The following is a 13,039-nucleotide window of genomic DNA, read 5'->3' as shown; positions in this document are numbered from 1 at the left end:
ACCGAGAGTGAGGACAGCTCCCCCCCAATACTGAGAGTGAGGACAGCTCCCCCCCAATACTGAGAGTGAGGACAGCTCCCCCCCAATACTGAGAGTGAGGACAGCTCCCCCCCAATACTGAGAGTGAGGACAGCTCCCCCCCAATACTGAGAGTGAGGACAGCTCCCCCCCAATACTGAGAGACTGAAGACAGCCCCCCCCTAATACTGAGAGAGTGCGGACAGCTCCCCCCAATACTGACAGACTGAGGACAGCCATCCACCCCACTACACCACCCCTCCCCCCGCCAATACCGAAAGACTGAGGACAGCTTTCCCTCCACTGCTCAATCCATAACCCCCAATCACTCACCTACCAACAATCTGCACCAATCATGAGGCACATCTCCCATTCCTCGCCTCACCTCACCCCCTTGGAGGAGATGGTGCAGGCATTCTTGGCAGGGGCATGGATGAGCCCTTGGCCAGTAGTGGGGCTGAAGGATAAAAGATGCTGTTATCCTCATACATTATCCTTCTTCTAGCATGCACCTCTTGCTTTCCCGTCCTCCTATAAACACAACTCCACCCTTGTGCCTTCCTCATTTCACACACTCAAGAAATGCAGCCTACCCAGCCAGTGGTTGACAAAGAAGACGGAAAGGAGAGTGAAGAAGAAGTAGAAGATTCAGTTGACACTCCCAGCCACCAGCTTCTCAAAGTCTTCCAGCAACACCATTTGCAATCAGCAGCCTACCACCAGCCATGTTGCTGCCACTGGGGTAGCACTGCATGACATCAGTAGGATAGGCAAAGGCGCACACAAGACAGTCACTGAGAGAATACATAATGGCGATAAGTTGATTTCTTGATGTCATATTGGATGGATAGATGTATAACGTTGGATTGGAAAGTTTGCTCTGTGGAGGCTTTTATTTCAGCAATGTAGCTAAGAGGACGCTGTGATGGTCAGTAATAGAGGGAAGGTAAGGTATGGGACAAATGTTGAAAAAGGAATTAGGAATGTGGTCACTGCTACTGCAGGAGGCTGATTCCATCCTGGATATCCCAACCAGAAAGGGACTGTCTGGGTTGCATCATTCCTTCCGTTTCCTCCTCTTCAGCTTCTTACTCTTCTGTGACTTCATTGTCCCTCTAAGAGCGGATGCTTTAAATCTGAAATTACAACATAAAATGCTGGAAATACTCAGCAGGTCAGTCAGCAACTCGACCTGAGATGTGAACTCTGTTTCTCTCCACATGGATGTTGCTGAATATTTGCAGCATTTTCTGTCTTCTTGGAGGTCTTTGTTAACCATTTAAGGTCTTGCAAGCATCCAACAGCACTCCCTACACACATAAAAAAACTTTTAACATCTATTGCAGCAAGCCACTACTTTAATCAAATCAAAAAAACACAGTCCAAAAGCTTAATTGCAAACTTACCTGAAGGATGTGTGTGTCCCTTTAAGAGGTGCTGACAACCCCACTGTCAGCCTGCTTCCATGCCAGGTTAGCCTATGACGAGAGATTGAGTAGATTGGGCTTATATTCTCTGGAGTTTAGAAGAATGAGAGGTGATCTAATTGAAACATATTGGACTAGAAACTCATCTGCTGAGTACCACTCCATAATGCCATGAAATGGCGATAAATTTGTAGCCACCGCTCTATCGCCAGCTGGTGGTGGTTAACCTGGCGTGTTTAGGATGTAGCGCTCAATTCAGCGTTAGGGTTGAAATTCTGTGAGGTGATGGTAAGTCAGTGTTGCACTCCAATTGACATCACGACTACGCCATTTTTTCTTTCAGGGCACAGCCAGTTACCGGCAGCGCAAAGAGGGACACGAATATGGCAGTCGCCACGGGACCCACCATCAGCTGATGATAAAGTGGCAGCCACCACTTTATTAGAGTGGCTTTTTCAGTGGTCCCCCCTCCTTTCTGGCCGACAGCTCCTTTGTCAATGGGTGACTGACAGTTCTTTTGTCATATCCAACTGCCATGCGTCTCTGGAATTTTGACAATACCAGCTTTTTCACATATTTGCGCAGGGTGACCCCATAAAATCCACAAAATATTCTCGACTGAGTCCATTCTTTAAACAGAAACTTTGCGATCTCTTCAGATAGACAGTTTCTTAACCAATAAGGGGTTATGGGGAGCGGGCAGGGAAGTGGACCCAAGTCTATGATCCGATTAGCCACGATCGTATAAAATGGCGGAGGAGGCTTGAGGGCCCGTATGGCCTACTCCTGCTCCTATTTCTTATGTTCTTATGTTCTTATGTTCAAAAAAAACTCGAATAAATTTGTTAAACATAAATTCCCTTTCATGAAACCATGTTGATTCTGGCTAATCATATTATGATTTTCAAAATGCCAAGTTACCACTTTCTTAATAATGGATTCCAGCATTTTCCCGACAACTGATGTCAGGCTAACTGGCCTGTTTTCTAGCTCCTTCCTTTCTTGAATAGCGGAGTTAGATTTTCTACCTTCCAATCCACTGGGACCGTTCTAGAATCTAGGAAATTTTGGAAGATCACAACCAGTGCTTCCGCTATCTCTATCTCTGTTCCACCCCACACCCCCTCATCTTTTAGAACCCTACGATGTAGGCCATCGGGTCCAGTGGATTTTTCGGCTTTTAGTCCCATTAGTTTCTCAAGTACTTGTACTTTTTCTCTCCTGATCTTAACTACTTTTAGTTCCTCCCCCTCATTAGCTCCTTAGTTCCACACTGTTTTTGGTATGCTTTTTGTGCCTCCTACTAATAGTGTGTTTATTTCCAATTGTAGGTGCTACATCACTTTAGCTCAGGCTTTGTGGATGAATATGGGAGGTGCTCCGGCTGGACCTGCTGGTACCGGCAAAACTGAGACTGTGAAAGACATGGGCAAAGCTCTTGGAAAATATGTTGTTGTGTTCAATTGTTCGGATCAAATGGATTTCAGAGGATTAGGGAGAATCTACAAAGGTAACAGTATATGAAAATACAAAACTGAATTGTGATTTGTTAGGTGAATGCATGTGTCCATGTGACCGTATTAGAATTATCTTAAAAATCTCAGCAGGTCAAGCAGCATCTGTGGCGAAAAACAGAGTTAACGTTTCAGGTGACCTGTTTTCTCCACAGATGCTGCCTGACCTTCTGAGATTGCCAGCATTTTCTGTTTTTATTTCAGATTCCAGCATCCGCAGTATTTTGTTTTTGTATTCGAATTATCCTGCATTACCAACCTATCAGTGAATGAATACTAGATTTGCTGCTCATGTGGCACTCTCCTCTGCATTGGGAAAACCGCACATGTAATAAATGTGGGTAGAACAAATGAAGGACAGAATCACGATGAGTTGCTCATCCATGTGCTTGCTTTATTAGGCCAGAGAAAGCTCAGCATGTTCATACTAAACCATGTGACAAACCATACAATATTAAAATACACTTCTTTCGCCCTTAAAAAAATGTATGTATTCCCCTCTCAACTACAACAAAGCAATGGTCCCACCTTTCCCAGCATTACATGTACCACATAACAAAAACTCCTGGCTTTTTTTATTTTATTTGTAGATGAACTACAAATCCAGTTTAATAACATGTTTGCGGAGCCTTCCTGATCTCCTTAAAGAAGGTTTTGGTGTTGAATAAATTATTGGGCTGTTTTGTTTTAGTTCCAAACTCAGAGATGATCCTGTTTCTATTTCTCAAAGAAGTAGGTACCACCACTCTTTCGCCACTTGATACTACTTTGCTCACAGGACAATTAAGTACGACGGTTATGGAATGGTTTTAATTCTGTGTCCATACACTGATCAGTCCATCCATTCAAGGTGTTTTTATACACTCTTTTCAGTACTGAGTCCTTTTGAGTCCCATCTGCATTCTCTGTTGCATTCACGGGAAAGTCTTTGTCAACTGCACCTAACGTGAAAATCTCAACTTCACTCCCAACACGAGTCCTCATGTGAAACCTGGACAATTCATCTGTGATTGTGTTCTGCTTTGAAGTACGATATTCAATTGTATAGTCCTATTGTGACAACAACACAGCTCAACGTTGCATTCTTGATGTGGCCATTGCAGGGATGGCAGTTTTGGGCCCTAATATTATTAGTAGCGGTTTATGCTCGGTTATCAGGGTAAATTTTCAGCCGATCAGGATTGTTGGAATTTCTTGATTCCAAACATTATGGCAGGTGCTTCTTTTTCAATTTGCGCATAGTTTCTTTCATTCTTTGTGAGGGCTCGCGAGGCAAACGTGATTGGTTTCCTGCTGTGCCACTCATCACATCCCTATCACTCTGCCTTCTCTACCCTACTCCTGCTCATCCTTACTTACACCAACTTACCTTGCACTTCTACCCATCCCTCTCTATCTACATTATCACTTCCTCATCTCACCCGGGACCGCAAAGACATCCGTATCACTCACACCATGACAGGAGCTGATGACTGCTGGACTGACCACCATTGGATCCACTCTGTTATCTCCATCAATGTAGCCTCAAAACGGCAGGGGCAACAGAAATGCTGGCGCAGAAAAATCAATACTGAAGCACTCAAAGACCCTGCAAAGAAAGCCCTATTCAACCAACACCTCACAGCCAACCTGATGACTTCCAATGAACCGGAACCACAGAGTGTCCATAGTGCCTGGTCTGCCCTCAAGTCTACCATTATTAGCACCTGTGAAGAGATTCTTGGTCACTCTACCAGAAAACATCATTGGTTCAATGAGAATGACCAGGAGATCCAGGAGCAAACGCAGGGCATTTTTGAATCGAAAACAACATCACAACTCAAGTGAAAGAAAGCAGATCTGCAGACAATTGAAGGCCAAGGTCCAACAAAAAATTCGTGACTTAAAAAACAGATGGTAGGTGGAAAAAGCGCAGGAGATCCAGCATCTAGCTGACAATCACGACATGTGTAGATTTTTTATCGCAGTCAAGAGCACCTACAGTCTAAGCATTCAAGATCCTATTCCACTAAGAGCCAAGAACAAGAGAGGTGCCATCTGACAACTGAAAATCAACAAGGTCTCAGGAGTAGATGTAATCCCCACCGAAGTATTAAAGCATGGTGGAGAAGTACTCGTGGTGCGAATCCATGACCCCATCTCTCTTATCTGGAAGGAGAAGAGCATGCCAGGGCATCCCAGAGACGCCGATATTGTGACCATCTTCAAGAAAGGTGAAAAGTCCATTTGCGGTAATTACAGAGGAGTTTCCTGCTGTCTGCTGCAGAGAAAATCATCGCAGGAATCCTCCTCAATCGTCTCCCAGTGGTTGAAAAACTCCTCCCAGAGTCGCAATGCGGATTCCGCCCACTAAGGCGCACATTGGACGTGATCTTCATCGCGCGACAAATGCAAGAAAAATGTAGGGAGCAGCATCAACCTCTGTACATGGCTTTCTTTGACCTCACAAAGGCCTTCGTCTCTGAAAACCATGAGGGATTATGGAGTGTCCTTCTCAAATTCGGCTGCCCTCAAAAATTTGTCACCATCCTCCGCCTGCTTTACGATGACATGCAAGCCATGATCCTGACCAATGGATCCACCACAGACCCAATACAAGTGCAGACCAGGATCAAGCAAGGCTGTGTCATCGCACCAATGCTCTTCTCAATCTTCCTTGCTGCAATGCGTCATCTCACCTTTGGAGTGCAGTTAATCTACAGGACAAGGGTGAAATTGTTCAATCTCCGACAACTCCAGTCCAGATCCAAGGTTGTTCCAACCTCTGTCATTGAATTAAAATATGCAGATGACGCTTGTGTTTGTGCACATTCGTAGACCGAACTCCAAACCATCGTTGATACGTTCACTGAAACGTACGAGAGTCTGGGCCTTACATTAAATATCAGTAAGACAAAGGTTTTCTACCAATCAGCCCCCGCCACACAGTAATGATCCCTGATTATTAAGATCCATGACGAGACCTTGGACACGGTGGACCACTTCCCATACCTTGGGATCCTATTTTCAGCAAGGACAGACATCAATGACAAAGTCCAACATTGCCTTCAGTGTGCCATTGCAGCCTTCAGCAGCCTGAAGAAAAGAGCGTTCAAAGACCAGGATTTCAAACCCACACCAAGCTCATGGTCTACAGAGCAGTAGTGATACCTGTCCTCCTATGTGGTTCAGAGACATGGACTATGTACAGTAGGTACCTCAAAGCACTGGAGAAGTACCACCAATGCTGCCTCAGCAAAATCCTGCAAATTCATTGGCAGGATAGGTGCACCAACAGCAGCGTTCTCTCTCAGGCCAACATCCCCAGCATCGAGGTATTGACGACACTCTATCAGCTCCGATGGACGGGTCACATTGTTCACATGCTCGATAATAGACTCCCGAAACAAGCACTCTACTCCAAGCTACGTCGCGGCAAGCAAGTCCCAGGAAGGCAGAGAAAATGCTCCAAGGACCCCCTCAAAGCCTCCTTGAAAAAATGTAACATTTCCACCGACTCTTGGGAATCCCTGGCCCAAGACCGCTCAAAGTGGAGGAGAAGCATCCAAGAAGGCACCGAACACTTTGAGTCTCATCACACGGATGCCAAGTATAAAACAGTGGAAGGAGCGTATGGCAAATCAAGCACCCCACTTACCCGTCCCTCCAACCACCATCTGCCCCACCTGTGACAGAGACTGTAGATCCCGCATTGGTCTCATCAGCCACCTTAGAACTCATTTTAGTGTGGAAGTAAGTCATCTTCGATTCCGGGGGGCTGCCGATGAAGAAGCTACCCCTCACACTCGCCCTCATCCTTGTCCAATCATACCAACTAATAACACACAAGGGTAGGCACTTGAGTCTTTTAGTCAATGTTCATGTAAAGTTTTTGTGAAAGTGTTGTCAAACATTGACATCTTTATTTTCAACACTTTGCCTTCTGGGACAGATTTGTGTGAGCCTTTGGAAGTGGCTTTGTGAGTTGTAGTGAATGGTGAGACATAATGGTACCCCCCATAATGGTGATGAGTGTGAAAGAGAATGGTTTGGGCATTGTGGGGATGCTTTATGGTGTTGTCATGGGGTGGTGCCAACCTGGCACATCATGTGGCAGCCAGGGTGTATAGCGTCGTGAAGTAAATCTGACCATGGTGAGGTCAACCCTGGCCTACCGGGCAACAATGTGGTCAGGTGCCAATGCCCTGTGTCCTATGCCGCATCAGGTGATTGCCGAGATGTTTGTCGCTGTTGCTGGTGTGCCAGGTGATGTTGGTGTTGCGGCTGATCATGAGGGGATTCTGAGGACCAAGGTGAGATTTTTTCAAGGGCACCATTGAATTTGAGGTGACAGAAGTGATCTGTCAATGGTTAGATACGTTGTTCCAAGGAGTTGACAGTGGATGCTCCAAACATTTCCAACCTTCCTAAAGCTGTATTCCAAATCATGAAAGCTCCAGCTTCTAACATTGGAAAGTGAAGAGCTGTGAAATGGTAGCTAACACTGAAAACGTGACAGACTTACCTGATATGATAGCCTCCTGTAAAAGTTGGACAAATGGTTATTAGCTGGTAAAATGTTGCTTAAATACCTTTAAACATCTTCTGAAGTATTTCAGTTGCCTAACCCACCGCTTACATAAGAACATAAGAATTAGGAGCAGGAGTGGGTCATTCGGCCCCTCGAGCCTGTTCCGTCATTCAGTAAGATCATGGCTGATCTGCAACTTCAACTCCACTTTCCGACACTGTCCCCATATCCCTTGATTCCCTTAATATTCAAAAATCTATCCATCTCTGTCTTGGATATACTCAAAGACCAACCCTCCACAGCCCTCTGAGATAGAGAATTCCAAAGATTCACCACCCTCTGAGTGAAGACGTTTCTCCTCATCTCAGTCCTAAATGGCCGACCCCTTATTCTGAAACTGTGACCCACTGGTTCTAGGCTTCCCAGCCAGAGGAACCATCCTCCCTGCATCTACCCTGTCAAGCCCTGCACAAATTTTGTATGTTTCAATATCACCTCTCATTCCTCTAAACTCTAGCGAATATAGGCCCTGTCTACTCAAGCTCTCCTCATAGGACAATCCCCCCATTGCAGGAATCAGTTTGGTGAACCTTCGTTGCACTCCCTCTATGGCAAATACATACTTCCTTAGGTAAGGAGCCCAAAACTGTACTCCAGGTGCAGTTTCACCAGGGCCCTATATAATTGCAATAAGATACCTTTACTCTTACACTCAAATCCTCTTGTAATAAAGGCCAACATATCATTTGCTTTCTTAATTGTTTGCTGTACATGCATGTTAACTTTCAGTAATTTGTGTACAAAGACACGACACGACAAGATCCGTGGTCAGGGACAGGAAGGTATGACTACGAGTGAAGCAGGTATGGGGATCCAGAATGTAGCATGAGAGGAGACTCAGCCCTTGCAATTGACCACACAGGGTTCTTACTCCCTGTGTGGACGAGAGCAAGAATTGCAGGGAGGATGAGCAAACTTACCACAGCACCGTGGTATAGGGGGCCATTCAAGTGGGGGCAGTAAAGAAGTGTTGTAGTGGAAGGGGACAGTATGGTTATGTGGCCTTGCCACTTGGCTGATGAACCCCCTGTGTGACACCCACACCGAAGCCGAGAGGCGATACAATGGGAGCCACAGAGCCACTCACAATTTCGTGGAGAAAACCAGTGGGGTGCTTAAGCAGCACTTTAGATGCCTGGACCACTCAGGAGGTGAGCTCCAATACCACCCTGAGCAGGTAGCTCAATTCGTGGTGCTGTGCTCCATGCTGCACAACTTGGCTATCAGAAGGGGACAAGATTTACCAGAAGGGTCTGACAGTCCACCTCAGCAGAGAGAGGAAGAGGAGGATGAGGAGGTAGATGCTGACATCGGCCCAGACAATCAGGCTGATGCTGAAGCCATGCCCCCCGCCCACCTGTAGACTGCATGAAAGGGCCCGTAGTAGCATGATAGCTGCAAGACTCTTACGTCAGGAGCTCATAAATGAGCGCTTTGCCTGAAAGAACGTTGGTGGTATTTACAAGGCTGACACACTGCTGGGTGTGCAAGTCATACATCAATGATGGGCGTCACCTTGGTGACAGTTAAAGTTTAAGTTGATTGAAGTTAAGTTTAATTATACCCTTTGATGTTAAGGAATCACCAGTGTGTAGTGGTTCAGCTATCAGAGCCCATGCACAACAAGGTTTTGTTAAATAAAAAATATTTAAACAGAACATTGCAAAAAACAACCCTTCCCTCCCACCCACCACCACCCCCCCCCCGCCGCCCCCCCCCCCCGCAACTTCCCATCCCCTTCCCCTTCCCCTCCTGACTCCAAGCCGCCTGGCCGAGGAGCTCCTCAGGCGCTGCTTCATTGGCGGGGGGTGGGAGGAGATGACAGCCGAACCACTGCTTGGATGGGAACGGGAGAGGACAGTCCCGAGGTGGGAACATGCTCCGAGCCAGAAGCAAATGTTGCTCCTGGGTCTCATGTGTCATTGGCAATGGAGGTGCGGCACCTTGGGGTGCAGTGCCGCGCTCCGGGACCACTGGGAGCCCTCTGCCACCAGTGTTCCTGGCTACCAGCTCCAGGGCCTCCTCCATCCCTTCCATGTTATATATTATTTGTTGGACAAAAACTCGGTGCCAATTATGTTTTTGGTGCTTAGTAGGCTTTTTGCTGCTGGGGAATCTCCCTCGTGCCTCCCACAACAGCCAAACAAGCACACACCACACCCACACATGCTTTCAGTCCCTCTCTCCTCCCTCTCTCTCTGTCTCCTCTTCTGCGCATGTAATGATGACCCCTGACCTCCTGAATCGCGGGAAACGAGCGTTGCCATGCCGTTGCTAAGGATGGCGACACTTTACAGCAGAAGGTCAGAGAGATTTAACGCTAGCGCCCATTTCATATTGCTTGTGGTAACGCCCAATTTTAAAAATGGAGAATAGGGGCTTTGAGAATGGGCGACAAGCCGGCGATCTGAAAACCCATTTTTAGCACCCATGTTGGAAATAACGGCCATTTTTGGGCGATCTGCATATACGTGTAAAATCTAGCCCCAGGTCCCCTAGTTTTAGTTTTCCCTATGAGTGGAAATATCCTCTCTGCATCCACCTTGTCGAACCCTCTCATTATCCTATGTTTCAATAAGATCACCTCTCATTCTTCTGAACTCCAATGATTATAGGCCCAACCTACTCAACCTATCTTCATAAGTCAACCCCCTCATCTCTGGAATCAACCTAGTGAACCTTCTCTGAACAGCCTCAAATGCAAGTATGTCCTTCCTTAAATACGGAGAACAAAACTGCACGCAGTACTCCAGGTGTGGTCTAACCAATACCCTGTACAGGTGCAGCACGATTTCTCTGCTTTTATACTTCCTTGCAATAAAGGCCAACTTTCCATTGCCTTCCTGATCACTTGCTGTACCTGCATACTAACTGTTTGTGTTTCATGCACAAGGACCCACAAGTCTCTCTGTACTGTAGCACTTCGCAATTTTTCTCCATTTAAATTATAATTTGCATTTTCTATTATTTCTGCCAAAGTGGATCAGTGGGTCTTGCATGGGCATTTCCCACCCCTCTGCCTCACCCTGCTCCCTTGCCTACTGCCCCTCCTCAATGTGTCCTCAGTGCCTGCAGCAAGGTCGTTTGAGGGCTGCTGTGTGTCTGGAAGGCCCGTCTGCTGACATCCCCACCTGAGAATGGGCGGTAGCAGTGTGGGATGGCTGGGGTGCAGACGGTGGCAGGTGCAAAGGTGGCATGGCAATGTCGGGAGACCGAATGATGTCCTCCTGAAAGAGGACATCACATTCCATCTCGACCGATGGCTTCCCACTCCCTTGGGGCAGAGCCTCAGCATCCGGAGAAATCTGGAGCGCTGGCCAACTTCGGCACTGTTACCACCCCATTGGTCCAATGGGGCCCCAGACATGATGGCAGCAGTCAGTGTTTGTGTTGCATTAATTTGACCCTGCATCAGAGCAGGCATCACATTGATGCCAGCACGCACTGACGACATGGCAGAATTCAGATGTTGAGTGGTCTCAGCCTCCCGCTCAAAGGTTACTGCCACATCAGCCATGGCCCACCCTATCATGTCTTGGACCCCACGGTGGCATCCAGAATCCGTTGTAATTGACCAAGGATGGGCTCGATGGGCGCCCAAATCGCAAATGCCAAAGTTGACGTTTCCACCGCCACATTCAACACAAACTAATTTCTCCCCCATAGATTGGTGGTGAACGGTTTTTCAGACTGGAGGAAGGTACCAGGACCACTGGTTTTCTTTATATATATATTAATGACTTGGACTTTGGAGCACAGAGCACAATTTCAAAATTTGCAGATGACACAAAACTTGGAAGTATAGTGAACAGTGTGGAAGATAGTGATAGACATGTGGCAGATTAAATTTAACGCAGAAAAATGTGAACTGATATTTTGGTAGGAAGAACGAGGAGATGCAATCTAAACTAAAGGGTACAGTCCTAAATGGGGTGCACGAACAGAGATAACTAGGTTTTTTGTGCATAAATCATGAAGGTGTCAGGGCAGGTTGAGAGAGCGGTAAAAAAAAAACATACGGGAAACAGGGCTTCATAACTAGAGACATAGAGTAAAAAAGCATAGGAGTTATGATGAAACTTTACAAAATACTGGTTCAGCCTCAACTAAAGTATTGTGTCCAATTCTGGGCACCACACTTTAGGAAGGATGTGAAGGCCTTAGAGATGGTGCAGAAAAGATTTATGAGAATGATTCCAGGAATGAGGGATTTCAGTTACGTGAATAGACTGGAGAAGTTGTGGTTATTCCCCTTAGAGCAGAGAAGGTTGAGAGGAGATTTGATAGAGGTGTTCAAAATCATGAGGGTTTAGACATAGTAGGTGGAGAGAAATTGTTCCCTTCGGCAGAAGGGTCAAGAACCACAGGACACAGATTTAAGGTGATTGGCAAACGAGCCAAAGAAGACATGAGGAAAAACAGTTCCATGTAACGAGTGGTTAGGATCTGGAATGCCCTGCCTGAAAGGGTGGTGGAGACAGACTCAATCGTGACTTTTAAAAGGGAATTGGCTATGTTATATCTCGGATAAAGTGTCAGACTAGATGCTGCAAGCTCAAAATAAGGTGTGACCGTAGTCCTTTATTATAAATCTCAGAGTGCCTCTCCAGCCTGTGAGGCCTCCTTATATACAGGTGCTCCCAAGGGATTGTGGGATCCTTTGGGACTCCAGGGGATAAGCCCTCTGGTGGTTAGACCTGGTAATTACAGGTTTACATGCATAATAACACTCCCCCCGCCCCAAAGTCAATAGTGTAACTATTTACAATGTGAGTCGATCTGGGGCCTTCCAATCCCTGGTTGATCGTATCGGTGCAAATGCTGGTGTTGGTGAGTTGTTTGTTGGGCCTTCGCTGGGCTGCTGCGCAGCTGGCCTTGCTGGGCTGCTAGGGGTGGTGAACCTTGCTGGGCTGCTGCGGGTGATGGGTTCTGCTTCGTGGTCAACCGCTGGGTCGGTTGCCACTTGTGTTTGTGTTGGAGCGTCAAAAAAGGTAGAATTTATTGTGGGTTGTTCTGGATAGTCCGTAAATCTGAGTTTGGTTTGGTCCAAGTGTTTTCTGCAGGTGAGTCCATTTGCGAGTTTGACCACACCCTACTCCCCTCTTTGGCCAAACAGTGCCATCAATCCACTTGGGACCATAATTCAACACAAATACAGGATCATTTACTTCAATTTCACGTGACACATTTGCGCGATCATGATATGTATTCTGTTGAAGCCGCCTGCTCTCTACCTGTTCGCATAGATCAGGGTGGACTAATGAGAGCCTTGTCTTAAGTGCCCTTTTCATGAGCAGTTCAGCGGGAGGGACCCTGGTGAGCGAGTCGGGTCTTGTGCGGTAACTAAGCAGGACTCGGGATAAGCAAGTCTGCAGTGAGCCTTCAGTTAACCCTTTCAAGCTCTGCTTGATTGTTTGAACTGCTCGTTCTGCCTGACCGTTGGACACTGGCGTAAACGGGGCAGACGTGACATGTTTGACCCCATTGCGGCTCATGAATTCCTTGAATTC

At 46.7% G+C, this 13,039-nt stretch overlaps 1 protein-coding gene across 1 annotated transcript in view; it reads left to right on the top strand.

The window, feature by feature from the left end:
- Positions 1-13,039, top strand: part of LOC139266712 (dynein axonemal heavy chain 8-like) — a 2,132,242-nt gene that overhangs the window by 1,571,087 nt on the left and 548,116 nt on the right. Inside the window, exon 50 of the mRNA XM_070884298.1 lies at positions 2,777-2,955. Within this exon, the coding sequence (XP_070740399.1) occupies positions 2,777-2,955 (179 nt within the window). The remainder of the gene's footprint in view (positions 1-2,776; positions 2,956-13,039) is intronic.

This window comes from Pristiophorus japonicus, chromosome 7 (assembly GCF_044704955.1).
Source record: "Pristiophorus japonicus isolate sPriJap1 chromosome 7, sPriJap1.hap1, whole genome shotgun sequence".
In the NCBI taxonomy this organism is placed as follows: domain Eukaryota; kingdom Metazoa; phylum Chordata; class Chondrichthyes; family Pristiophoridae; genus Pristiophorus; species Pristiophorus japonicus.
The sequence above is the reverse complement of the archived record's forward strand: the minus strand, read 5'-3'. Positions and strand labels throughout refer to the sequence as shown.